Source organism: Caenorhabditis remanei, chromosome X, assembly GCF_010183535.1.
Source record: "Caenorhabditis remanei strain PX506 chromosome X, whole genome shotgun sequence".
Taxonomy (NCBI): Eukaryota; Metazoa; Nematoda; class Chromadorea; order Rhabditida; family Rhabditidae; genus Caenorhabditis; species Caenorhabditis remanei.
In genome coordinates, this window is record NC_071333.1 from 21438315 (window position 1) to 21463974 (window position 25660).

General features: G+C 39.5%; 6 protein-coding genes across 6 annotated transcripts; 1 reads left to right on the forward strand and 5 right to left on the reverse strand.

Moving 5' to 3' along the window:
• Positions 1–57: 57 nt before the first annotated feature.
• Positions 58–2043, reverse strand: GCK72_026281 (uncharacterized protein; the record flags this gene model as incomplete). The annotated part of the gene is made up of 5 exons (XM_053736802.1): positions 58–284; positions 353–721; positions 769–1086; positions 1301–1611; positions 1982–2043. The coding sequence occupies 5 exons, from the start codon at positions 2041–2043 to the stop codon at positions 58–60; spliced, it is 1287 nt and encodes a 428-aa protein (XP_053580368.1).
• A 4545-nt stretch (positions 2044–6588) lies between these two features.
• On the reverse strand, positions 6589–7727 carry GCK72_026282 (uncharacterized protein; the record flags this gene model as incomplete). Its single annotated transcript, XM_053736803.1, has 2 exons — positions 6589–6889; positions 7663–7727. The coding sequence occupies 2 exons, from the start codon at positions 7725–7727 to the stop codon at positions 6589–6591; spliced, it is 366 nt and encodes a 121-aa protein (XP_053580369.1).
• A 4702-nt stretch (positions 7728–12429) lies between these two features.
• Positions 12430–12695, reverse strand: GCK72_026283 (uncharacterized protein; the record flags this gene model as incomplete). The annotated part of the gene is made up of 2 exons (XM_053736804.1): positions 12430–12511; positions 12559–12695. 2 exons carry the CDS (start codon positions 12693–12695, stop codon positions 12430–12432), a joined length of 219 nt encoding a protein of 72 aa, XP_053580370.1.
• Positions 12696–12887: 192 nt separating this feature from the next.
• GCK72_026284 (uncharacterized protein) lies at positions 12888–15485 on the reverse strand (the record flags this gene model as incomplete). Its single annotated transcript, XM_053736805.1, has 3 exons — positions 12888–12983; positions 13035–13437; positions 15427–15485. The coding sequence occupies 3 exons, from the start codon at positions 15483–15485 to the stop codon at positions 12888–12890; spliced, it is 558 nt and encodes a 185-aa protein (XP_053580371.1).
• A 2960-nt stretch (positions 15486–18445) lies between these two features.
• GCK72_026285 (uncharacterized protein) lies at positions 18446–21275 on the forward strand (the record flags this gene model as incomplete). Its single annotated transcript, XM_053736806.1, has 2 exons — positions 18446–18598; positions 19143–21275. 2 exons carry the CDS (start codon positions 18446–18448, stop codon positions 21273–21275), a joined length of 2286 nt encoding a protein of 761 aa, XP_053580372.1.
• Positions 21276–24337: 3062 nt separating this feature from the next.
• On the reverse strand, positions 24338–24901 carry GCK72_026286 (uncharacterized protein; the record flags this gene model as incomplete). Its single annotated transcript, XM_053736807.1, has 2 exons — positions 24338–24709; positions 24755–24901. 2 exons carry the CDS (start codon positions 24899–24901, stop codon positions 24338–24340), a joined length of 519 nt encoding a protein of 172 aa, XP_053580373.1.
• Between the last annotated feature and the right edge of the window lie 759 nt (positions 24902–25660).

Here is a 25660-nt window from a genome sequence, read left to right on the forward strand (position 1 = left end):
AATAGTAGCCATACAAAACTATAATAGGATTTTAGATTAGTAAATAAAGATTCCATGTTACTGAGCAAACATATCAAGGATTTTCTTGGCATTATCAAGAGTTTCGCCTTTTTTGAAAAAGCAGATGCGCACCATGCTGCTGTTTGAGTGCTTCATTTCCGGTGTAGAAAAGAACGCAGTCAATGGGATTACAGCAAGCTTCTTTTCGCGACAGAGCCATCTGGTGAAAAGCAAGTCGGCTGGGTCATCCGACTCTTTTTGGCTGGATTTTGTGAACATCGGAACTGAAAATAGAATTTGTCTTTTTAGAAAAACAAAACTCTGAGAAATAAAATATATTCCAATCACTCACTATTTTTAGCATTTGTATAGTCCGCCACCATAAAGAATCCCGCTTCGGGCATGATTGGAGAGAACTGAGCTGTCGCGAGCATTTCAGCGAGTTTGGCACGTTTCACAGCAATCTCTTTGGGCAATTTATGAGCCAAATATGACTTTTTCGAATTGTTGAAGTACTTGGGGAATTCATACGCAAAAGCCTTAGCGACGGCCAACTGGGTCGGTGTGGAGCAAGTATAAGCACAATTCTGGTGAATGGTTTTGAGTGGAGCCAGGAGGTTTTTCGGGGCAATTGCCCATCCTAATTTCCAGCCAGTCACGGAGAAAACTTTTCCGGCACTTCCAATGGAGATGGTCCGCTCGAACATGCCTGGAAGGCTTGCTGAAATATTATACTGTTAATTTGTCCACCTTTTGACTATATCTCACCAAAGCGAATCATGTCTAGGTGTTTTTCAACATGAAACTCGTAGACCTCATCTGCGACAACAATCAAGTTGTACTTCTTGGCAAGTTCGGCAATGCTCTCAAGCTCAGAAAGAGTGAAGAGCTTTCCAGTGGGATTGTGTGGGTTATTGATGACAATCATCTTGGTCTTCTCGCTGATTTTTTCCTCGAGTTCAGTGAAGTTGATTTTGAATTCAGCAGCACTTTCAGCTCTTTCTGGTAGTTGCATGAGAACTGGCACTGGGATCCCTCCAGCAAACCTGATTTGAGGTCCATAGCAATCAAATGCTGGCTCGATCACTAAAATTGGAAAATATGGAAAAATTGAGTTATTAGAATAATTTTAATAGCGGGATAGTTATGTGTGAGCTAATCTGTCTGATCCGCCTTTCGCTGACCATTCAGGGAAACCAACACCCCATTTCACCCACTGCAGACGTATCTGCGTAGCTCTAGTCAGTCAGCTTCAGAAATTGGCTCTTTCATTTCTCAAAAAATATGAATAAAAACTCACCGATGACTTCGTCTCCTTTATTGATCCAAGCTTGGAATGCGTAGTACAATGCATGGTAGGCTCCAACAGTGATTAGGATATCTTCCAATGCGTTGACATTGACTTTATAGAAAGTGGTGTACCACTTTGAGAGCATTTCAACAAGTTTCGGATGACCAAAGCCACGAGTGTACTGGTGAGCTTCGACCATACCTGGTTTCTTGGAAATCTTCTTGAGAATTTCAGTGACAAACTTCGGTGCTGGTCCGTCTGGGAATCCTTGACCGAGATTTACCGCTCTAGATTCTGCAGCTAGAGCAGTCAACTCGACCCTGAAACAAAACTGGTGATATTTCAAACAAAATATCCCATACTTGTTAAGGTTCTGCCCAGTCTGGCAAGCCCCTAGAAGGCCCAAAGGCCCGACATCAAAAAATGAACCAATTTTTTTTGACATTTTTTCAATTTTTCATCGAAAATGTAAACATTGATTTTGGATTTGATTTTTCAAAATTTCGTCTCGCTCTAAATGATAGTCGAAAATGTGACCTTTTCGTAAAAAAAAATTCAAAAACTTTGAATGTTGAATTTTGGCGCCAATCACCCGGGCCATCGGGACGTGGCTTAATTTCGCAGACAAAGCCCGACACGGGCCGGCACAGTCCGAGTCTTTGCCTAGGAAAATGTTTGAAGATAACCTACCAGATAGAAGGAGATTGGTCACCAACTCTTTCAGCTGGAATCGGATTGAATGATGTTGTCATTGCTACCTGGATAAGAAACTTCAAAAATCGAAATGAGTGGCTGTATTTCAGGGAAACGATTCATGTAAAAGCACTGCTTTGAAAGGAAAATGTTAATAGAATGAATAATTATTCTGAGAATAATATCTAATATTATAATCAGTAAAAACGGAGTTAATATATATGCAGAAATAAACAAAAGATTGACAATAAGATTAGAATTACCAAAAAAGGAGACAAAAAGTGAGGCACAAAGAGAAAAGGATTGTATTTGCCTACTCATCTCCTACAACTATTACACATTCACGTACCATTTCAAAATGTCATGGCAAAGTGCAAATCACATGATGAATCACTATAATGGTTTTATTCAGTTCATTCGAAATGTCACCCAAAGCACATGAATTCACTTTGAATTGATTATTTTCCCTTTTGGAGCCACAGAGATGTGTCTATCAAAACTTAAAATAAACGAAATATCGTCACGGACAATGAAGAATGAAAGACTGATTTTATTGAGCCTGCTATACTGAATTTTCTTTAAGCTCCGCCCATCATTAAACGTATGTGGAACGCATGTACAGTTTACTGGTGATTTGTACTTCTTCCCTTTGTCGCAAAAATGCAAACATCTGTTAAACACGTGTCTGCTTTTAGAAACATTACCAGAATGATCTCTGAGCGTGAAAACCGCCAAAATTAAGCTAGTGATGTCATATTCAAGTAAAGGAGAACAGCCGCCAGATGTTAAGTGTCTAGACAGCACTAATGAAGTCTCTGTGTAAAGTGATTGAAAAGACTGTTCAATAATTACGTCATTTTATGAACATGACCGTGAACCCGTAGATGTTACTTTTGCTTTCTACTAGTTACACAGAATCAATATCAATACAAAAAAGTAGTAAATAAACGTACAAACTTTTCAAATGCTGAAAATATAATATTTCAAAAGGTATTAGAAAATCTCGAGTAAAAAATAAATAATTTAAAACCGTGAATCAAGGAAAAAAAGTATGAAATTAGACATACAAAACAGTATACAGAGCCGCACATAGATTGAATCCAAATCGTTTATGTGAGCCGTGGTCAAGCGATGTGCTGATCTAAACTTTTTCCAATTTGATAGATTGGGGAAAAAAAGACGGTACTTTAGCTTTATCTTTTCATAAATGTTGTATCAAAAACCAAAACAAAACAATTATTATAACAAAAAAATAAGCAACTCATGGTCAGATGAAGATCAGCGAAAAGGTCATACGCCAATACACCTACCCCGAATCATCCACTCCGCCCACTTGCACGTAGTAACATTGATCAAATATGAAACTTTGAAAGTTAATGTGCAAGGAGGGTCATATTTGTGATAAAGGACGTCTTGGTACGATGTCCCCATCCCCACAAAAATAATTTTTGGAAACTCGCAAGGGCTAAAAATATTTTTTTGTGATCTAACAAGGTCCATGAATAAAGTTTAAAAATATAAAACGTCAAATAAACAAAACAAACTTCATAATCTTTAGAGACTGACTCAAGTCAATGAAAAGGTCTACTTTCATGTTTCATTCTCGGCTCTTCAAAATATGTTCTCTTTTTCTATTGTGTCTCATGAACGTGAACTTGCAAAAAATGACTATAAAGTTTGGCCGACTGCTAGTTTCTTTGTTTTTGTGGAATTTTCACTTTAGTGATAACCGTTGGAAAAAAATTAAAATGGAAATGAGGACCTCCAAACTAAAAAGGACAAAACGCGGATTGCGGCGGTTCTAAATGTGTATTATATCCACGTATATTGCGGTCATATGATCGGTTGGGGGAAAACTGGAAGTGTCTCATTTTTGCTCTGAACACAGAATCAATTGGTAACATGGAAGAGCTATAATCTAGCCTTATGGAATCGTGTTCCAATAAAGTCATTCACCACGACATGTCCATTACTTTCAGTCTTTCGATAGGCTAGTCTGTTAGTTTCCATACTCAAGATGACGTTTTCGCCGGTGGGCCTGTCCCAAACTCTCATTCTGCTCAAAACACATACGCCGATACATTTGCCCCTAGTCTCGCACTCCGCCATTTGCACGTAAAACATAGCAACTGGCGGAACCCGGTAAGTTTTTGGCCGCCGGTTGCGCATAAGTCGTTGCGAGTGTCCACTAACAATAATCAAATATGAGACTGTGGAAGTTTATGTGGAAGGAGCATGGCTGTCTCACGGCCGGCCGCGGCCCTAGGCATTTAGGGCCGCCGAGGCCGCGGATTAACCAAACGGGCTGAATTTTTGTACGTCGACTAATCTTTGGGTCCTTTACAAGGCCGCCTGAAGAAGCGAAAATTTTCCATGGCTGGGAACTGGGATATAGAATTGGCCCACGGCCTTTTTGACAGCCTTGGGAAGGAGGGCCATATTTGTGATAAAGGACTCTGTTGGTACCAGGGTCTTTTCCCCACAAAAAAATTTTTGGAAGCCCGCAAGGGCTAAAAATATTATTCTTCCGTTTTTACAAAGTTCATGTCAGGCAGGAACTGTGAACACCAAATCCAAAAACTCCACTCGGTTTCTAAAGAAGGCACGTTATCACCCAAACAAAGCATAACGTCAAACTGGGGTACTGTAGTCTCGAGCCATTAAGAACATCTACCGTACCACTATTTTCAAAATTTCTGCTGTAGTCAGTTGTTCTTCCCAACATTTTTTTTTAGAATTTCGGGAAAAGAATATCATTTTATTAATGATGAACACTGAAAATCTATTGAAGTTTCTTATATGTTTATTTTGAACATTGAATTTTAAAACCATTGTTTCCTTCCGGAGGTTCTCAGAATCTTTGTTTGACAATTGTGCTCAGAAACCGATCGTCTGTAAGATGATCACTTGTATTGTGTTTCATAGATTGGACAAGCTTTAATCTGTCTGATGGGTCCTATGGAAAGCTGAAACAAAATAGTAACGTTTCCAGTTAACTGTAGCTCACTCTCACCTTTCGTTTCTTCTCCTCAAGCATTGTCTTCTTGGCATTTTTCTCAATTCCTCTCTGCTTTCTTGCCTCTCTCACAAATGCCGCTTCAAGGCTTTTCTTGACAATCCATGTGGCTCTTCAATCAGTCTTGGATGATTGTAGATATTTGTGCATTGAATGACAAATGACTGTCATCATCAAGCTCTCCCATTTAAAAAATATGTATTATTATAAAAAAGGAAAGGTTTTCTACCTAATTAGTATTGTATTTTTATTCATAAGCCATTTTTAAGCATCATCCACAACTTTCTGTTTTGGTCTCTCCGGTCTGATCTCTCAGTTTCTTCTCCAATTAGCTCCTTGTCCATGACAATCTCCTTTCCGAAAAGCTCCTCATCGTCAAAATCATCGTATATTTGATCATCTTCATCATATTCAACCTCTTCATCAGAATCTCCACCTCTTCTCTCGTTACTGAAGAAAAGTGCCTGCTCGTCAAGTACTCCACCAGCTTGTGAGATGAAGTTATCGTTGAGTTCTCTTCCGTTCCTATCGTCTGTCACATTTTCCAACGCGTTGGCAACGTCTTCATCGAAAAATTCTGGCTGTTTCCAACCTTCGATGAAACGTACGGAAACCCAACAAGAAAAATTAAGATATTGTAAAAGGTTAACGAAGTTGTAGGGAAGGAAATAGTTGAACGGGGATAGAATAGAGAATAGTGAAAAATATTCAAGAATTGATCAATTCAACAACAAAAACAAAAACGAGTATTGGCGCCAGCAGCCAACTGGAACAACTGAAAAAAAAACATGATAGCGGATTCCACCGAGAGAAGAAACAATTGAATAATGAAAATTTGGAGAGCACGTTGCTAATTTGGATGACGACGCTGTTGACCACCCTGTGAGTCTGAGTTTCCTCGCTTCCCGTCTTATCCTTGTCCTTCACGTCGTTATCCTTGGAAACCTCCTCTTTTCTTCTGCTTGTCTCCTTGCCGCTCGTTTATGCCTGGAAATCACAATCCAAAGTCCTTGATAGCCTCCACGTCCGGTACGTGGGTCGAGAATTCGCTCATTATTATCAGCATGAGTTTGGAGTTTGTTGAACAAGTTGAGTGCAAGTATTCAAAGACGAGTTGGTCCAATAGTTGGCTCGTCGGGTGTGGCTGTCAATTCATTTTGGAGGATCATCTTACTGAAATTTTTTTATCAAAAATTAGCTGTGAAAACAGTTGTGTTACCTGATAATGCTGTGCAAATCTTTCTTCAAAAGCTCGAACAACGAAGGAAACTTCTTGAGTGAACCTGTAGCATAAACGGTCAAGTAGGTGAGAAGGTATGTGCTAAGGGAGTCCTTTTGAACACGTCTCACAATCATACTCTTGACTTGCTCGGAAGAGGTTTCACACCTTCTGGTTCATCTTGTCGTTGACAATGTATTCCTTACACTTCCTCCAGTCTCCTTGAGCATGGCTTTTAATGCAGCAACGACATGTTCACAAGTGTTCTCTGGTGGTCCGGTCACTGATTTTGATAGTGGAAACTGCGGCTAAGCATACGACGACGCAACTCAAACTCACAGCTGGGAATCTCAAAAAGCATTGAACAAATCAAAAAGACACATTCCATAAGTTCGACATTGATGTGCATGTGATAAGGAACCACGCGGGAACAATCGATCTCCTCTTGTTCGGCTGTGTTTCATGTTGACGAGATCCAAAAGCTTGAGCGAACAATTCTTTGGCACTGTGAGTGTTTTGAATCCTGGAAAGTCCTTGATGAGCTTCGCGTATGGATCCGTGACGGAAAGCACATAGTCCGAGTTGGCAAATGGTTAACTTGTAGAGAACTTGATTGTCAATATAGGAATGATCAACGAGCTCAGGACGAGCCATGGAGTCGAGATTATCGCTGAAAAAAGATAATTTGCTAAACTTATCCATTCTAAGTAAAAATATAAAACATACCGGGATTTAGTGTTTTTGTTCACTTTTCTAATCCTCGCTGGATTTGGAGTCGGAGCCGAAATCTCCTTTTTTGTAAATGAGGCAGTACATTTCTGAAAAGTAAAGAGATTTATGGTTTTTATAGGATTCGTAGTGTAAAACACATTTCTAATGTTTATTTATGAATTGTGAAATTGCCAAACTATGATAGCATCGAAACTGGGCGTGGGATTGCAAAATTCTATTTGATTTGATAATTCATTTTAGCGTCCCACGGGAAGTAAGCTGTACCGAGATTTACATCAATTTGGAATTTGGAACTCACCGGTTCGCGTTGTCCTCAATGTATTGTTTCGTCATCTGTTGCTAAGTTTTCACTCTGGACGTTTCCGAGCTGTTGGGCCTGCACAAGTTTGCACACTGCAACGATTACGGGTTTGTAGCAGGTCCAATGATTTCTGAAAGATATCCATTGCCCACGGAAAGATTTTTCTAATTTTTTCTGAAGAATGATATTAAAAGAAAGCTCTATGAATCATATAATTCTTTGCGACGCTTTATGACGGTTTGGAACTTGAAACTCACCGTTGAGTGTGGTTCTTATTGCATTGTTTGGATAATTATTGCTGAATCTCCACTCTGCCCGTTTCCAAGCTGTTGTGTCCGTGGTTTCTGGAAAATATTCATTGTCCACGGGTGGTTTTCATGAATCGGAACAATATTTAAAGAACAACTGACCTGTATAGCAATGCATTCGCCGGTTGTGCATTTTTCGACAATGGCCAGATTGTTCGGGACAGCATGGAGCCTGGAAAAAATGATTTCATGAAAACAATATTTTTAAAATTGATTGTCAAAAATTTTTGAAACAGATTTTTCTTGGTAATCCTCCAATTTTTTCCAACTGAAAGTAGAAATTAACAAAAAAAAAAGCGAAAACAATAAATGCGCACAGCTATCGGCAGCGCTAATGTTGACGTATTTCCCGACTTTGGCGCATTTCCCGATTTCGTTTTTTTTAGTGAGACTACATTTCGCTGCAACCGAAATGAAGAATTACAGATTTAAATTTCAAAATACAGCAGAATATGGATAGCTGGACACAACATGGAGTCACAACTGATAAGGTTTTTGCACTGATTCTAAAAAAGGTAGTCGTCTTGGAAAAGAGCGGTCAACAATGATAATTATTATGTTTGTATTGTCGAATGTGACCCGAATATGTTGTACCAACAGATGATAGCTCTACGGTTGTTCTCCAAAAGATTTCTTTCTACTCTTTCAAATCATCGGCAATGACATATACTTCTCGAGTTGTATGGAAACTTATAGTGCAAATTGCACATTTAGCCCGCTTCTGTCCTATAATTTCGTGAAAATGCAAGCGATTTCAGAAGATTTGTCATGGTATGTGTTCTTATTTCCACCTCTGAGAAGTCGGCAAATGCATTTGTCATCGAAACACTTGATGGCTGTTTCTGGAAGTTTGATTCTAGTGTTCATTAATTTTGAGAGAGAATTAAAAACTCACTTCATAAGCGGGGAAAAGGTGTACGTTGGCAGCGTCGTTGTGGTCAATCAAGTGGTGTTGGTCTTAATGCAGATTGTCTTCACGATAGTAGCCAAGATGTGTGTAGTCGAGAAATATTCGGTCAGTTTTGGAGGAGGCAAACACGAGAAGAACCGTGTGTGTACGACTTTTTTGTGGCTGAGGGGCCAGCAGACCTGGCCCGGCCCGTCAAATGACAAGTATGAACATTATTTGTCATTAATGAGTTTGTCATCAATGAGTTGTTTGGTTCAAGAGCGTCTCCGATCCCGTAGTCGCATCATCGAGCTCTCCGATCTGGAGAAAAGATTTATTTTTATCAGAAAGTGGAAAGGTTTTCTACCTGATCAGTATTGTTTTCTCTATTCACAAGCTCTTTGCAACATCATCCATAATTTCTGCCCTGTTCTCCCCAGTCTGATCTTCTTGGCAATCTCCTCTCCGAAAAGCTCCTCGTCGTCAAAATCATCGAAAATTCGATAATATTCATCGTCATCATCCTCTTCATCAGAATCCCCACCTCTTCTCTCGTTTTTTAAGAAAACTGCCCTTAAGAACTCCACCCCATTTCGAGTTCTCCTCCGTTTTGTCACATCTTCCAACGCGTTGCAACGTATTTATCGAAGAATTTAAATTTTTCAAAACCTCCGACCAGAATTGCAACGGGCCGGGCCGGCCGATTTGAGAATTTTCACCGGCCCGGCCCGGCCCGGTCGGCGGTGCAAAAATCACTGAGCAAAAATTTGAAAGTTTGAATTTTTTTGAAATTTTTTTTGATTTGTCTGCAAAAAGTCGATTTTTCGGCAATGTTTTTACACATCGATAAAACGCAAGCTTATATAGGATTTTTGAACATTTTTGATGAAAATTGAGAAAATTTTGTGAAAAAATAATGCACATTTTTTGGCTCCGGGCCGACCGAGCCGACCGGCAAATTTCTCTACTGGTCCGTGCCGATATTTTGCAAGTCTGTCTCCGATGGGATCGAAGAGAGGAGGAACTGAAAAGAAAGCAGAAGGAGCAGCACGAATGGATGTTTTCTCCACTTCCTCATGTACACTTTCTAGTTTCATAGGCTAAAAATTACTAATTTGAGGTCAAATATTAATAAGAACTGTCGTTTACGTCATTGATATCTCGCTTATGCTGCAAATAATCATAGTCATCGTCGTAGTAGACTCCCTATTTCTGTTGTTCCTCCATATATGCTTGATCTGGCTTAAATCGTTCATTCTTCTCCCTATCATCCGGCAGTCATCCAAAGCTTTGATTGGATTTCTTATTGATGAATACCTTTTTTTTATATGTTGTCCGCTTGGCAAAACGAATTCCCCGCAAACTGACGATAGAAATCCCTTTGCAGTTAAATTTTCGGTGAAAGAATATTTCAAGTTGAACTGACACTAAAAAGAAATAGAGGAACAGTCATCTAAAAACGTTGGTTTAATTATTTTAAAAAAAGTACTAAAACACAACAAGAATAATTAAGATATTATAAAAGACAAACGAAGTTGTAGGGAACAGAAACAACTTAAACACTACTGTTGCGTTTGTGCGATCGAGCCGTAAGCGAGTTATTTAGAACAGGTTTATTTACAAACTGATTTCCATAGGAAATAACAAGTTCAATAAGTAGAGCACGTGAACTAGGGTGCTATGCCAGGTTTCTATATCTTCACGGATATAACATCTCTCCTTCTAACATCGAAAGTCCACGGGTGCCACGTCATTCTGATTGAATTCTCTCCAATTGGCATCTCGTCCACTCATCATTCTCAACTCGTAACAATTCGGAATCCACACATAACGTCCGGTCATCTTCGAGCATCCAAAATTGTTTCTCCATGGGTACATTGCAAAGCTGGATTGTGGTGGGATTGGCAATGTTGGTGTGCTACTTCCTTGTTGCTTCCAGCCACGGTTCCACGCTGAATGTTGCCTCATCGTCTCTGGAAAACTAACTTTTAGTTCAGGTTGCAATCTCGAGTTCTCTTTAGGATTCTTCTTTTCCCAATGATCGTGTCTCTCAAAGGCTCCAACTTTCTCCTTCCGACCAGGATTTGGACTTCTTGTCACGAAACTCTTGCATCTCTCCTTTCCAGTCTCTTCACGATTCTTCTGAATCTTCTCAAACTTCTCATCTGGCCAACGTCTCATGTGTCTCTTCATCGATCCGTTCTTCACGATCTCTGTCGATCCCTTTCTCGGCTTCGATTCCTTCACGTATATACCATTGACTTTGTAGATGTCTCTTCTTCTTCTCGGTGTCTTCGCAACTACATGATTAACTCTGTGACCCGAGCGGTCTGACTTCTCATCATCTTGTTGTTCTCGGCATTTCTTGGATATGTGTCCTCTGCGTCCGCAGTCAAAACATTCCTTATTCTTGGCCCAACAATTCATTGCGTTATGCTCACCTCCACATCGATGGCATTTCTTCTTTCTCTGATTATGATTTATCGTCGGCTTCTCTTCGTCCGAATCATCTTTTTCATCTGTAGAACTTCCTTCGTTCTCACGTTGCTTCTCTTTTCTTAGCAAGTGTCTCTGGCTCGATCTTTTCTGTTCTTTCGCTTTCTCAGTTCTCATCTTTCTCACAGCAAATACCACTTCACTCGTTCTACATCCTCCAATGTTTTTGGCGTCTTCTCTGAACTCTAGCAACTTCATGATTTCATGCTCCAATTGAATAAGTGTCGTCGTCGGTCTTGTCTCCATAATCTGCATAGCCCGAGCTCTTATATCAACTGTTCCGTTAGTTCTTAGACCCTTTATCCACATCAAACACTGCACTTGCTCTGAACTCATCTCATTGAATTTGGCATCTGCATAGGCTTTTTTCACTCGACCGGTGTACTCTCCTAAATCGCCGCCTTCGTCTATGATTTTCAAAAATTCCATTCTTCTTGCAAATGTTGATCTTGTCGATGGAAAACATTCTTTCAGTTTGTTCACAATTTCCTCAAATTTGAACTCACTCGTCTTATCTGGTAGGATTCTATTTGTAAAATAGTTGTAGTCTCTCTGGTTCAATTTGCTCATTATTAGTCTTCTCTTGGCTTCATCTGATAAATCAGTGCCTTCACCCGTAATGGTGTCTCCATATCTCAAGTACCAGTCTTCAAATGCCTGACCTTCTTCTGGTTCATACTCAAAATTAGCGATTCTTCTCGAAATCGAATCCACGAGTCCAGTTCCTGCTCCTTCGGTTGTTGTTGTCGCCAATTTCAAACGTCCGTCGGCCAACGCCTTCAGCACCTCATCCATCGAAATTTGAACGTTCATACCTTGAGCTTCTTCTACCATTGTCTTATCCTTTGGTGTCTTTAGTGGTCGTTTGGTGGTTCTCTTCTTGAGTCTCTCGTCGTTCTTTAGTGATCCTGATCGCCACTGTTGCGTTTGTGCGATCGAGCCGTAAGCGAGTTATTTAGAACAGGTTTATTTACAAACTGATTTCCATAGGAAATAACAAGTTCAATAAGTAGAGCACGTGAACTAGGGTGCTATGCCAGGTTTCTATATCTTCACGATCTTCACGGATATAACAACTACCAACAGAAAACAAACTCATAAGGACTTTAAAGGTTAAATATGGAACAGAAAAGATAAACGGGGATTGCGAAGGAAGTAGTGAGAAGAATTCAAGAACTGATCAATTCAACAAAAACAGAAACGAGTATTGACGCCTGCGGATAACTGAAAGTTCTCATTTGACTGGCGACGGTGGTGACCACAATGTGAGCCCAAGTTTCCACTATTTCCGTCTTATATATGTCCTCCACGTCGTTATTCTTGGAATCCTCCTGTTCTCTTCTGCTTGTCTCCATGCCACTCGTTTATGCCTGGAAATCACAATCCGGTCCTTGATAGCTTCTAGGTCCGGTGCCTGGCTCGAGAATTTGCTCATTATTCTCAGCATGAGTTTGGAGTTTGTCGGACAAGTTAAATGCAAGCATTCAAAGACGAGATGGTTCGATGATGAGACAATCTGTTGGCTCATCGAGTGCAGCTGACAACTCCTCTTTGATTAGCATCTTACTGAAAATTATTATATTGAAAATATGCTGTGAAAACAGTTATTTTACCTAATAATTCCGTGCACATCTTTCTGCAAAAGGTCGAACAACGGAGCAAGCACCTTGAGTGAAACTGTATCATAAACGGTCGAGTAAGTGAGAAGGTATGCGCGAAGGGAGTCCTTTTGAATACGTCTTACATCCATTCCCTTGAACTCTTCGGAGTTGTGAAAGAGGTTTCATCATCCAATCTGTAGATCTTCTGCCACAAATAATCCTTTTCTTCTTGCGTGACGAAGACTTCGTGTTTGTCGAATATTTCGAAACACCCGCTAAATTTAACGTGGCTCTCTACTTTTCGTTAAGTTGGCACACGTCTTTTTCACCTTTCAGCTTTTTTATGCATTCATTTGAGTGACAATCCCCCTACTGAAGTAGCTTCTATCTTCGCTGATTCGCCATCCAATACTTTCACGATATTCCTCGTTCTCATCCTGTAAAAAAGCAATCTATTGAACCACTTGAACACGTTAGTAATATCTTACCTTTAGATTCTCATCTTCTTCGGAATAAGTGACAGATAACTTGTCGCGGTCGGTCCTAATAAGGAGAACCAGCAGCTTTTTAGCAGTGGCCAACGTGTTCATGAACGTCTCGTACTCCATAAAATCACTGATGTTGGCGTTAAGAACGAAGAGATCCGAGATGATGCAGAAACTGATCTTGACATGAATTCCGAGACCAAGATTCTTCTCATCGGAAATGTCCAAAAGTTTCGAAAGATACTTCTTGTCATTCTTCTCCTTGCAGAACTCATTTTTCAAGAAATAACGGCGAAGTTGTTCCATCTTTGTGGCACTCTCGTCGTCGTCAGATGAGTTGGTGTCTCTCTTTGTCGACCAGACGGACGAATCATCATCACTGTCAGAAGCCTGGTCGACTGGCTTTCTAGATTACTGCCCAATCATGGCATTCAACACTTTCACCGAGTCATCATCGTCCTCATTTTCTGGAGTTTTGTAGCCATCCTCATCTTGATTGGCACGTGATCAGCAAAAAATTTTTTAGGATATGGAGAAAATCGTGAGTTTCTCAGCTTTGTTTTCGAGAGAAAAGTTGTTCTCGATTTAAAGGAAAATCAGTATCTGAATGAAAATGTTTGCAATCCATTTTTCAAATACATCGTAGTAAGCTGTACCGAGATCAACTTGGAACTTACCGTTGAAATTTGTTGTATTTTGTATTTCTCCGTCGTTTGTTGTTGAATCTTCACTCTGAGCAACCGAGCTGTTAAGTCTGCACAAGTCTAGGCATTGCAGCGATTACGAATTTGCAGCAGATTCAACGGTTTCTGAAAGATTTCCATGGGCCACGGAAACTTTTTATAAATCGAAATAACGAAAGAACGCTCTTTGAATCATAGACTCTTTTACGTTGTTTTATGTCGGATTTGAAATTCAAAACTCACGGTTGAAATCTGCTTATGTTGTATTTTTTGTCATCTGTTCCTGATTATCCACTCTGTATTTCGTGGCAAATGATTCGCAGTCCAACTTCACTTTCTTGTTGGTACCCTCGTCCACTTCCACAATCCCGTACTCCTCTTCATTCTTGATGACTTCTTTCTCAGTAAATGTTCCCGTGCTGTTGCATCCGCAAAATTCAAGAGATCGATTATCGGTTTACGGCAGGTTCAATGGTTTCTGGAAAATATTCATTGCCCACGGGTGGTTTTTATGAAGCGGAACAATATTCAAAGAAAAGCTGACCTGTATAGCAACGGATTTGCATGTTGTGCATTTTTTGAAAGTGGCCAGATTGTTCGGGACAGCATGAGACCTGAAATAATGACTTTATGAAAATGATTTTACTGAAAGTTGATTGACAAATTTTTAAAAACCGATTTTTCTCGATAATTATCCGATTTTTTCGACTGAAAGTAGAAATTAACAAAATAAAAAAAAAGCGGAAACGATAAATGCGCACAGCTATCGGCAGCGCTAATGTTGACGCATTTCCCGGCTCTGACGCATTTCTCGATTAAACTCACGTGAAAATCTATTTTTCTTTTCAATATTTACAACTTTTTTGGAGAATTGCATCGTGATTAAAACCAGTTGTTTTCCTCAATTTTAACTAAGATAGGAATTGGAGAAAATTATCCGTGAAAACTTGAAATGTATTAACATTTTTTCTCACTTTATGAAAAAAGAATCAGTGCGTTTGATTAACCGATTCATCTTCTAGCGAAGATGTGGGAGAACTTTGGCGTTGTTCTTTGGGAGAGAAACTATTGCATCCATGTCTTCCCAGAGCTTGTTTGCGTGATCCTCGACTTCCAGAAGTAATCTACAAAAAAAATTATTAGAAAACGGCGAAAATCGTGAGTTTCTCAAGTCTGTTTCTCGGTTCTGTGCTTATTACGCTCTAAATACTCCAAACCCGCCACTCTCTGGGTCGCCACATTCATTTTTCGAAAGCAAACAAAAAATAACTTTTCAAAAATCTCTATAACGAAAACATTATTCAAAAAAACTATTGTGGAACAAAATTATCAACATTTTTGGCAAGGTCAGCTCACCGGAATCTACACGCCTGTCCTTACTCAATTTAAAGAGAGGGGCCAAATACTTTTAAAACTTACGTTCTCTGAATTTGTCAATAACATCATTCACAAAGGTAGTCACGATTTCAGATAGTCTTTTTTCCAAAACGATAAGAATAAAGACGTTCCAGTTTCAGAATGAGTCAATGAGATTTCATCCTGAAGTAATGGTTTTCCCTCTCATTCCATCTCATTTTTTTTTGATTTCTTCATCATAGGCACATTTACTCTCTGTCAGCATGATCTGTTTCGATATATAGTTCTTCTTTCTCCTCGATGCGTTCTGAAAGTGAGTTTTTTTCCAGAAAGAAATTGAATCAGGGAAAACTTACTTAACACATAACACCATCTCACTCGCATACGATCGATTCGAAATCTTCGAATAATTCATAGAACCATTATGTCTCTTATTGCTTGGATGTTGCTCCAGTCTAAACAGTTATAATCCATGGTTCTCTTTGCAGTGATATAACCAACTGGAAGAGAAAAAATGTATTTATCCAACTTGTAATTCAGAACTCACAATCCACATTTTACGGAGACATCAATTCTGTAGAAACGCTTGAAACTTTCCAGTATTTTTTATTTAGGCCACCAACCTGTTCATGTTGTTTGTTACTTCAGCACAAGTATTCTCTGAAAAAGGGAAAGTCAGTATCAGAAGGAAAAATGTTCCGTGAAACTCGCAATTCATTTTACGAATACATCGTAGTGAGCTGTACAGAGATTTACATCGATTTGGAATTCAGAACTCACCGTTGAGAGTTTTTCTTATTGTATTGTTTGGATAATTGTTGCTGAATCTCCACTCTGCACGTTTCCAAGCTGTTGTGTCCGCAAAATTCAAAAGATCGATTCGCGGTTCACGGCAGGTTCAATGATTTCTGTTAAATATTCATTGCCCACGGGTGGTTTTTATAAATCGGAACAATATTTAAAGAACAGATGACCTGTATAAAAATACATTCGCCGGTTGTGCATTTTTCGGCAATGACCAGATTGTTCGGAACAGCATGGAACCTGGAAAAATGATTTCATGAAAGTAATTTTACTGAAAGTTTATTGACAAAATTTCTTTAAAAGATTTTTCTTGGTAATCCTCCGATTTTTCCAACAGAAATTAGAAATTAACAAAATGAAAAAAGCTAAAACAATAAACGCGCACAGTTATCGGCTGCGGTATTGTTGACGCGTTCCCGGTTTCTGGCGCGTTTCCCGATTTCGCTTATTTTTAGTGAGACTACATTTTTCTGCAACCGAAAAGAAGAATTACAGATTTAAGGTTCAAAATACAGCAGAATATGAATAGCTGGACACAACATGGAGTCACAACTGATGGGGTTTTTGCACTGATTCTAAAAAAGGTTGTCGTCTTGGAAAAGAGCGATCAACAACAATCATTATTGGAGAAAAGCAAAAAATATTCTTATTTGTAAAGAATCCTGATTTTGGATTACCGGAAAAGCAAAGTCTTACAATGAAACACATGTTTTTGATAGCAAAACAAACTTATTCTCAAGTAATTTAGTACTATTTTTTATGAGTCGAGTGAACACGTAGCTTCTGAAAACTCACTTTAAAACTCGGAAAAAGGTTGTAATTAGTCGTGGTTGTGGAGTGTGTTTGTTAGCGTTGTGGTCGAGAGGTGCTGGTCCAAACGCAGATCATCTCTCACGTTTTTCCCTAATTTAATACGTTTTCTAATATGATAATAAATAACATCCACAACGCAAATCACCAAGCGTTCTCACTTTAACCACAATAATAAATCTTTATAATTACCACCAATTCTTCGTTCTCTCTCTCTTTTCAGGTTTCTCACATCTTCATACACTTAGGCCTAATATCACTATAAACATAGTCATTTCTATATCTTTCTTCTAGTCACAAACTCTCTTAGTCCTCTCGTCACCGTCTCTCCTCACTATCTCCGTCGTCTCTTCGTTGCCTTCACTCCCTCTCCGTTATCTAACACTCTTCATGTCTACCCTGCCTGACTTGTGCTCCTAAAGGGAAAACCCTTCCTTTATGGGCACAAAATGGTGCATCGACCTCTATTACGAACTCGAGCATGCCACTGAACCTGAACCCACCACTGAACCGTCATCACTGACGTAAATCTTTCACCCAAATCAAAAAATTGCATCACTGCAAAAAATCGATATTTTCTCTGTCTTTAATCGGAAAAGCACTCCGATCACATTTTTTTCGCCACAACAGTGCGAATTCAACTATTCCTAGCAAAAGCAAAAACATCTCGAGCAGAAATACCACCATTTCAACCAGAAAATCACAAATTTCGAATAAAAATGAGCGGTTCACTCCAAAAAATAACGAAATCTCAGTCGCATATCCAAATTTCAAACTTATTCATGAGAAACTTAAATTATAGAGCAATTCGAGCAAAATCGATAGCAAAAGCAATCAAATACGCCAGAATTTCGTTAAAATTAGCGTTACAAATCACTAAAAATCAGAAAAATATGCATAAATATTCAAATTTCATCGAGCTAATAACATCCGTATGATTCTCATTCCTTCTGAACCAAATCAAAACCGGAAGACGTTATTCCTCTTTCGAAGTAAGCATCAAAAACCATTCAGAACGATCAGCAAGACAGACACAGTAAACAGTTTCAATCTAGTCCGAAAACTCGAATCCCTTCATAATATCACATCCATCACAAGTGCGCTGTCAAAATAGACTCCGAAAACCATTCATTTCTGCTTATATCCGTCGTTATTGGACATAAAACTCTGAATTTCTAAAAATCGTTCTGAAAATGGAGTCTAACCCGCTATTTCCCATTCATCTTTACACGTATCATCTTCAAATATCCCCTTCAATTAATCGATAATCATCGTGTGATAGTAGTGCGTAGCGCGCACGCTCCTTGGACGCACAAGACGCTCCTTAAAGCACAAGTGTATGAACAACGCATAAGTGTATAACAGACGCAACAACATTCAAAGGCGCACGCTCTACAGTAGTTTTCAATATATAAAAATGAGCAATAATTTCGAAATTCGAAAAAATTTCGGAAATATTACATTCTCTCATCAGTTTAATCGCATAATTCTTTCTAAAAACCCTTTTTTCTCGAAAATCTCGTCGAGTTCCTTCAATCAACTTGTTTACGACTCTAATCCCGATCTCTCTCCCCACACAAAGATAAAAATTAAACATGAGAATGAACAATAATTTCGAAATTCAAAAAGAACCTTTCACTCTATCAGCGGTTTAATCGCATTTTTTTTTCTCTCGAAAATCTCATCAAGTTTTTTCGAACAACCTTTCTTCCTATTCTCATCCCAATCTCTCTCTCTCTCTCTCCACATCCAACTGAAAAGATGCCTTCCGAGTCTTCGCCAGCGAAGATGGCTACAACAACGTCGGAACAAAAGGAGAATAAGCCCAATATCAACCGATTCGTTCACCGATTCCAACCGGACGATGAAGTCAACGTGACAAGCAAATCACTTCCACCCCTCCCTCTTCCTATAGTAATCTTTAATCAGTTTCCCCACAATCTTTTCTTCCCTCCCTTTTCATGTTAACCCCCTGTTTTTTTCTTTCATGTTGGCGCAAGCCATGGTTTATGCACAATAAACCAAATCAAGTTGAACACTTAGTCAACATGTCTTATTCTCTTATGCTACACTAGACCTCTCCCGCAAAGGATGTCTAATTTTTATAGTTGGGCCTCTCCCGCCCATGGACGCCCCCCGGTTAAAAGTAGGATCAGCTACCAATAGTTAAAGGATAACACCAACAAGATACACTATGCAGAGAGACAAGGGTTTGTGGAGTCGACACCACGAAACCTTAGGCAACTCTCTCTCATTAGCCCTTCTGCGCAGAAGGGATAAATCTTGACACAATCCACCGTAACTCGAGATACGAACTATTGATACCTGACGACTGCTACTCTGTGATGCAAAACCTCTATGTTTCTACACCGCTGTGTTTCGTTTTCTCTCTTTCCCTTTCTCCCTCTTCTCGTTCGGTCGTAAAGACCTCTCTCCCCTCTAATCTATATGTTTCCAGAATCTCAACAGTTTTTCGTGCTCTCTCTCCAACATGGCTCCAGGTCCCCCCGCTCCTCCTCCTCGCACCGCGCGACAAAGGATCGGAACGATCCAGAGCTACGTTACTTCCTTCGACAAACAAATCGACAAGGTCATCGATGGAGCAAGACTGTGGCAGCGAGACCAAAAAGTCATCCGCGACCAAGAAGCTTCGGAAGGCGGTCAACAACATGATGTGGATCGCGTCCATGCGCCTCGGATCGCAGAGTCCCTGCAACGGATGCTGCAACAAGTCGGTGAGCTTCCTGTTCTCTTAGGGAACAAGGTATCTGACGCTAAGTCTAAAGCATTCGAGTCAGGATCCGACCCAGAAGAAGTCGAGTCATTAGGACTCGCACTGGTATCTAGTTATGCTCCGATCCTGAATGAAAAGAAAGTAATCATAGCAGATCTGCTTACCATTCTAACTGATTACACTGTGTCTTATGAGTTAAATGTTAGCGTCCCATCTTCTCCAGAAGAAATTTTGGAGGAAATGGAACGGTCCTTCGAGGAGTCCACACTCCAAGAAGAGGAGAAAGAGGTATCACCACCTCTTGTCTCTAAATCACCCACACCAATCACCAGCCCACCAACTCACCCAATCACCAGCCCACCAAATCACCCAAACCAAACACCACATCCTGAAACAACCACCACCGAGGAGAATAACTCGGCTCACCCTCAGCCACACCAGATACCAGAAACACCGATCCTTATGAATACGGGAAGAAATACCCATTACCAAGGAATTAACAGAGCACCCGAAAATATATCAGACACTTACTTCAATACAAACTTCCGTAACCCAAGAGTACAACAACTCTTCGATAACACCACCAACTACAGTAATCAACAATCACACAACGCGACAAGATATCCATTTCACACCGAACATTTCAGACAACAGAATCATTCGGTATACAGAGGAAATTCACAAGATGCTCGTACTATGCAAAACCCATCCGCTAACCTGAATCACTCGCGAAGTCACAACAATGAATACGTTTCAAATCAGCAACGGTTTCTTCAAAACTATGCGCGCTTTGTGGGTGAATCCAACCAGCAACAAAATTCAAAGATAAACAATAACATCGAAACAGCCATACGACAACAGAGAACATCTATATGCGAGCTCTGTGAAGGCAGACATCTACTCGCAGCTTGTACTGTGAGTAAAGAAGTGCTAATGCGTTACTGCGCCTCCACGGGAAGGTGTACAGAATGCACATCTCTTCTGCATGAGTATTTCAACTGTCCAATGCGGCGAAAGAAACATGAAGATGCTGAGATAAGGCAAAAGGAAAAGGAATTGGAACTACGATTCCTAATGAATTCTAACTCAGCAGAAAACCACTCGCCAACTGATTCTTCTACTCCGAAGAAGGCAAAGTCTCAGCAACAACAAGAAAGCTTCCTACCAGATCCAAAAAAGGAAACAAACAGCAGCAGAGACTCCAATAATAGAGGAGAAAGATACATGGACAGCTCGATAAGCGAGGGACTTTTCGATCATTTCAGACACTGCGCTCCATTCTCAGGAGACAAAACTTACTACCCAAAATTTAGATCGCTATTTAACAAAATGGCAATTCAAGGAGACACTGATTTAGACATCGTCAGAGACACCCTTCTCGAAAAAGTGACTGGAAAAGCAGCAGTACACCGTTCACTCGTAAACGACGCCAAAAAGGCAATCCTCATCACATTCCAAAATCTAGATAGAGTATATCTAGACCACGTCAGCGTTAGAAGTCTGGTCCGAGAGCTCGAAAAAGTAAGAGTGGTATCAGATAATTCTGAGAACTTCATTCGCAACCTCGGAGTAGCTCGGCAACTTTATGACCAAATACATGATGCAGATCCACTGTTCTTTGATCACCAAGCCACCCTTTCCCTCCTAGCTCGAATGCCATTTATAGTAAGACAAAAATGCGCAGCTAAAAGAGGGAACAGAACACTCACAACTGAATACATCTTCCCAAAAGCCGAAGCATTACTCGGTGAAATGTTAGCAGATGAAGAACTAACAGGAAGGTGTCCAGAAAATCTGCGTGCAAAGCAACGCAATATGGATGGTCTGAACACACACGGACTAGGTTCCTCCGACTAATTCCATTAGTCGGAGCCCCCCGCCCGGGGGAGTGTTGTGAAATCCCTTGATTTCACAAGTCGTATACGATACATAATAATACCTAAACACCCAAACAGTTAAAAGGAGCAAAGCTCCACCCTTCTAACCCCCCTTTTCAGCTTCCCCGTCGTCCTTTTCCCTGGAATCGCCTCCTTCTGTTTTCCTCTTCACTGTCCTGCTGCATCCGCGCTCTGCTGGACATTTCTCTGCGTCGCGACTCACTTGCCGTGGAGATGGCCTGCCGTCGGCGGAGGCAAGTTCGAATCGGTGGAGGGACGAGGGACCGCTGTCACGTCTCTCACGTTTTTCCCTAGTTTTAATATGTTTTCTAATATGATAATAAATAACATTCACAACGCGAATCACCAAGCGTTCTCACTTTAACCACAATAATAAATCTTTATAATTACCACCAATTCTTCGTTTTCTCTCTCCTTTCAGGTCTCTCACATCTTCATACACTTAGGCCTAATATCACTATAAACATAGTCATTTCTATATCTTTCTTCTAGTCACAAACTCTCTTAGTCCTCTCGTCACCGTCTCTCCTCACTATCTCCGTCGTCTCTTCGTTGCCTTCACTCCCTCTCCGTTATCTAACACTCTTCATGTCTACCCTGCCTGACTTGTGCTCCTAAAGGGAAAACCCTTCCTTTATGGGCACAAAAATGTCGGGCTGAACTAATGAATACCGTCCAGCAATCAGTCGACTTAATTGAAAAGAACGAGATTCTGATTTTTGATGCACAAAATAAATATTGTCGGCTAATTTATCTGAACATTTTCGAAATTTATTGAAAAATTCAGTACATATAGTAGAAAACAGCTTTAATTTCTTTTTTCTCGCTCTCACACACCTTTTTGCTTTTTTTTCGTTTTTTATATGCTTAGAGACATCCACTCCGCCCACTTGCAAGTAAAACATAGCGGCCGGCGGAACCCGGTCAATGTCGGCCGCTACTTGCGGATAAATCATCGCTAGTGTCCACTAAGAATGATCAAATATGAAACTGTGGTAGTTTGTGGATGGAGGACCATATTTCGTATTTGTGATATAGGACTTCTACTGAATGATGGTCCAAGAAAAACGACATCAAAGTCACCTCCCCACAAAAATAATTTTTGGAAGCCCGCAAGGGCTAAAAATACTATTATTCCGTTTTGACAAAGTTCATATAAGACGGCAACTAGGAACACCTAATCGAAAACTGCACTCGGTTTCTGAAAAAGGCACGTTGTCACCCAGACAAAGGATAACATCAAACTCGGGTGCTGTAGTCTCGAGCCATTCACGACCTCTTGCATACCCACTACATTCATAATTTCAGCTGTAGTCAGTAGTTCTTTCCAACATTTTGTTTGAGTTTCAGGAGGAGAATATAAAAGTATTAATGATAAAACACTGAAAAAATAATTGAAGTTTCGCATATATCTGCAACATCGGTGTGTGGGACGGCATCATCGACCCAAAAAGGGGTGGTGTTATCATTGCGTCCATTCATCTAGAAGTTACTGATATTGATACTACTGTCTACGAAATTTTTGTTAGCTTCAAGAAAAATAATTAAGGAAAAATACCTATTCTGGCTTTGTAAACTGCGAGTGAACATGAGAGCAAGATATATAGAAGCGGGAAGAAGGAAATTGAAGGAAATTTTCCTACTATACTGAGCTTTTCAATAGATTTTGATAAATTCCAAAATAAACGAAATCCAATGTAATTTTTCTGTTTCAGAATTTTAACTGACTGGAATTAAGTCCTGTTCCAGGACACCACCGAATCAATTCTGAGTGTGCTTTCTACAATAGCTCTATCAAGAATCAGTTTCATTTGCCTATAATGTTCATTCAAGTGTTTGTCTGAAATCTGCATTACGTTTTTCAAATTTAGGTCGACTGAATCGTGAGCGATAGTTATCAGTTCAGCCTGACATTCCTGTTGCCTAGTTGTCACACTGGGCACAGTCATTCATGACGTCACTCGTTAGAAAATATTGAAATGATTGATCTTGACAAGTTTGTATCATGCATTTGGGTCACTGTTAACAATTGGAACGTTCATAAAACCGGATTATCTGCTCTCTCGCAGTTTACAAAGGCCTGACTAGGTATTTTTCTTACATTATTGTTCTCGAAGTTATTAAAGATTCCGTATGCAGTAGAATAAATTTTAGTTGATGACTGGACGCAATAACAACACCAACCGTCTATGAGTCGATCTTCAACAAACTGCTATTTAGACATAACGAAATCCTGGAAGTATGTGACGTTTCTGAAATCGAAAGTTGTAGATTGGCTTCAAAATTGACAAAAACCTACTTTTCTGAAACAAGATACAAATAGAGCTTGTGCTCCTGTTTTCAAATGATACTGTGTTCAGAGCAAGAATGAGACTTTTTTAAAAACACTTTGAGTTTTTCCACTTACCGATCATTTTTACAATCGTAGAAAAAGTGAAAATGGTGAGAATTTTGTAGACGAAATGAATAGGACGAGAAGGGAAAGTTAAAGAATCTGCTTACACAACACAATACGTGTGATAAAACATTCATAGGAACGCCAGCATATGTGGATCCTCTGTGGATCTACAACCGCGCTCCGCGAGACGCGTTTTGTCTTTTTTAGTTTGGAGTCCTCCGTTTCATTTTAACATTTTCCAACGAACGATTATCATTAAAGTAAAAATTCCACAACAACAGAAAAAACTTTAGCAGTCTTCATTTCAACACTTGGCCAAACTTTACAGTAGTTTTTGACAAGTTAAAGTTCATGAAACACAAAGGAAAAAGAAGACAAATTTTGTTGCAATAATATTCATTGAGTGGATTAAGATGTCTTTAAAAATTTCATAATAAAGAGGAACACATATTTGTGTAACATAAGTTTTTAGTTTAATGCCAATTAACTCATTTCCGGTTATTTCAAATAAGGCATCTCGCACGAGTGTAAGTTTCCATATGTCCCAAGTCGAAGTTATACTGAAAACACAATTTTGAAACATAGATTCAGCCATTCAATATTATACACGTGGTGTTTGAACACTAGCAGTAGAACATAGAACGGAAAATGTTGTTACTCATTGCATCACTTATCACGTCAGGTTTACTTACGGAGAGAGAAGGAATCACTCGATCAAGATCAATGCTAATCTCAGTCCAATAGTATGGTGTTGCACATTGTTTCATTGGAGGAATTGATTCGATGGGACATTGATGACGGATAACAAGCCAAGTTTTTGTTTGTTTTTCGTACTCAACGCTGGCTGTCAATCTATAGAGCCCTCCGTGGGATGTGGTGTCAATAGCAAGAATCCCTTCAGGTCTCAAATCTGATTCAATGAATGGTCGAACCCCGTCAATCGGTGACTTGTTGCAATAAATCTGACCATGAAGCGTGAATTCCGGATATGAATTCTAAACAAAATATAATACAGACTTTAAATCGTTGTTAGTACTCACGGAATTGTTGACAAGAGTCAATTCTTTGACTGGTTCAATTACTTCGCGAAGTTTGTAATCACTGTGTGCGTAGCTCGCTCCAACTTTATTCAAGCTGAAAGCAAGTAGAACAGCAGAAACCAATGAAAGTTTCCAGAAAAAAGCCATTTCTGATTGAAAATATACAATTATTAATGAGAAATAGGAAAATATTTCAGACAAAATAAGAAATGATAATTTCTAGAATAGCCGAGTTAATATACATGTTTCGTGTGATGTCCAACGTCAATCATACTATCATGTGAGAAAAATGACACTTACCATGTATCAAAACGGGAAAAACGACAGATGTAACCCAACAGGTGTCAATTTTTTGCAATGTTAAAAAATGAAACTTGGAATGTCGAAAAGTTTAGAGAAATGAAGAATTAGTGCGACAACGGATAATATCTCGTTAAAATTGCAAGAAAATCTCAATTTAATTTGATGATATTCCACGGATACTCGGAATCTATACCGCAATTAGCACTATCCTATCGGCGGTTTGTATCGAAACAGCATACATCCGGAGCAACAGTTTTGGAATATTTAGCATCTAAAAATTCACCACAATGTTGATTTTTCTTCGCATTTCGAAACCAGAAACCATTTTTCACTCTGAAAGCTGTTCAAACGGTTCTTGTTACATCTCGGTGTTGATTTGATTTTTTGAATTAGGATATACCAACTGGAGCACCCTATCTTCTATAAAATACCAGCTGCACATTTCAATGTGAAGTACGCTTGTGAATTTGGCATAGCATCATCTGTCCATATGGCTTTATTATCATATATCACACAACATAATTATCCTATAGTGTTTTCAGCCAAAATAAATAGTAAACCACTCCTTCAATACAAGTTTTTATTTCAAAATTTTCAATGCTT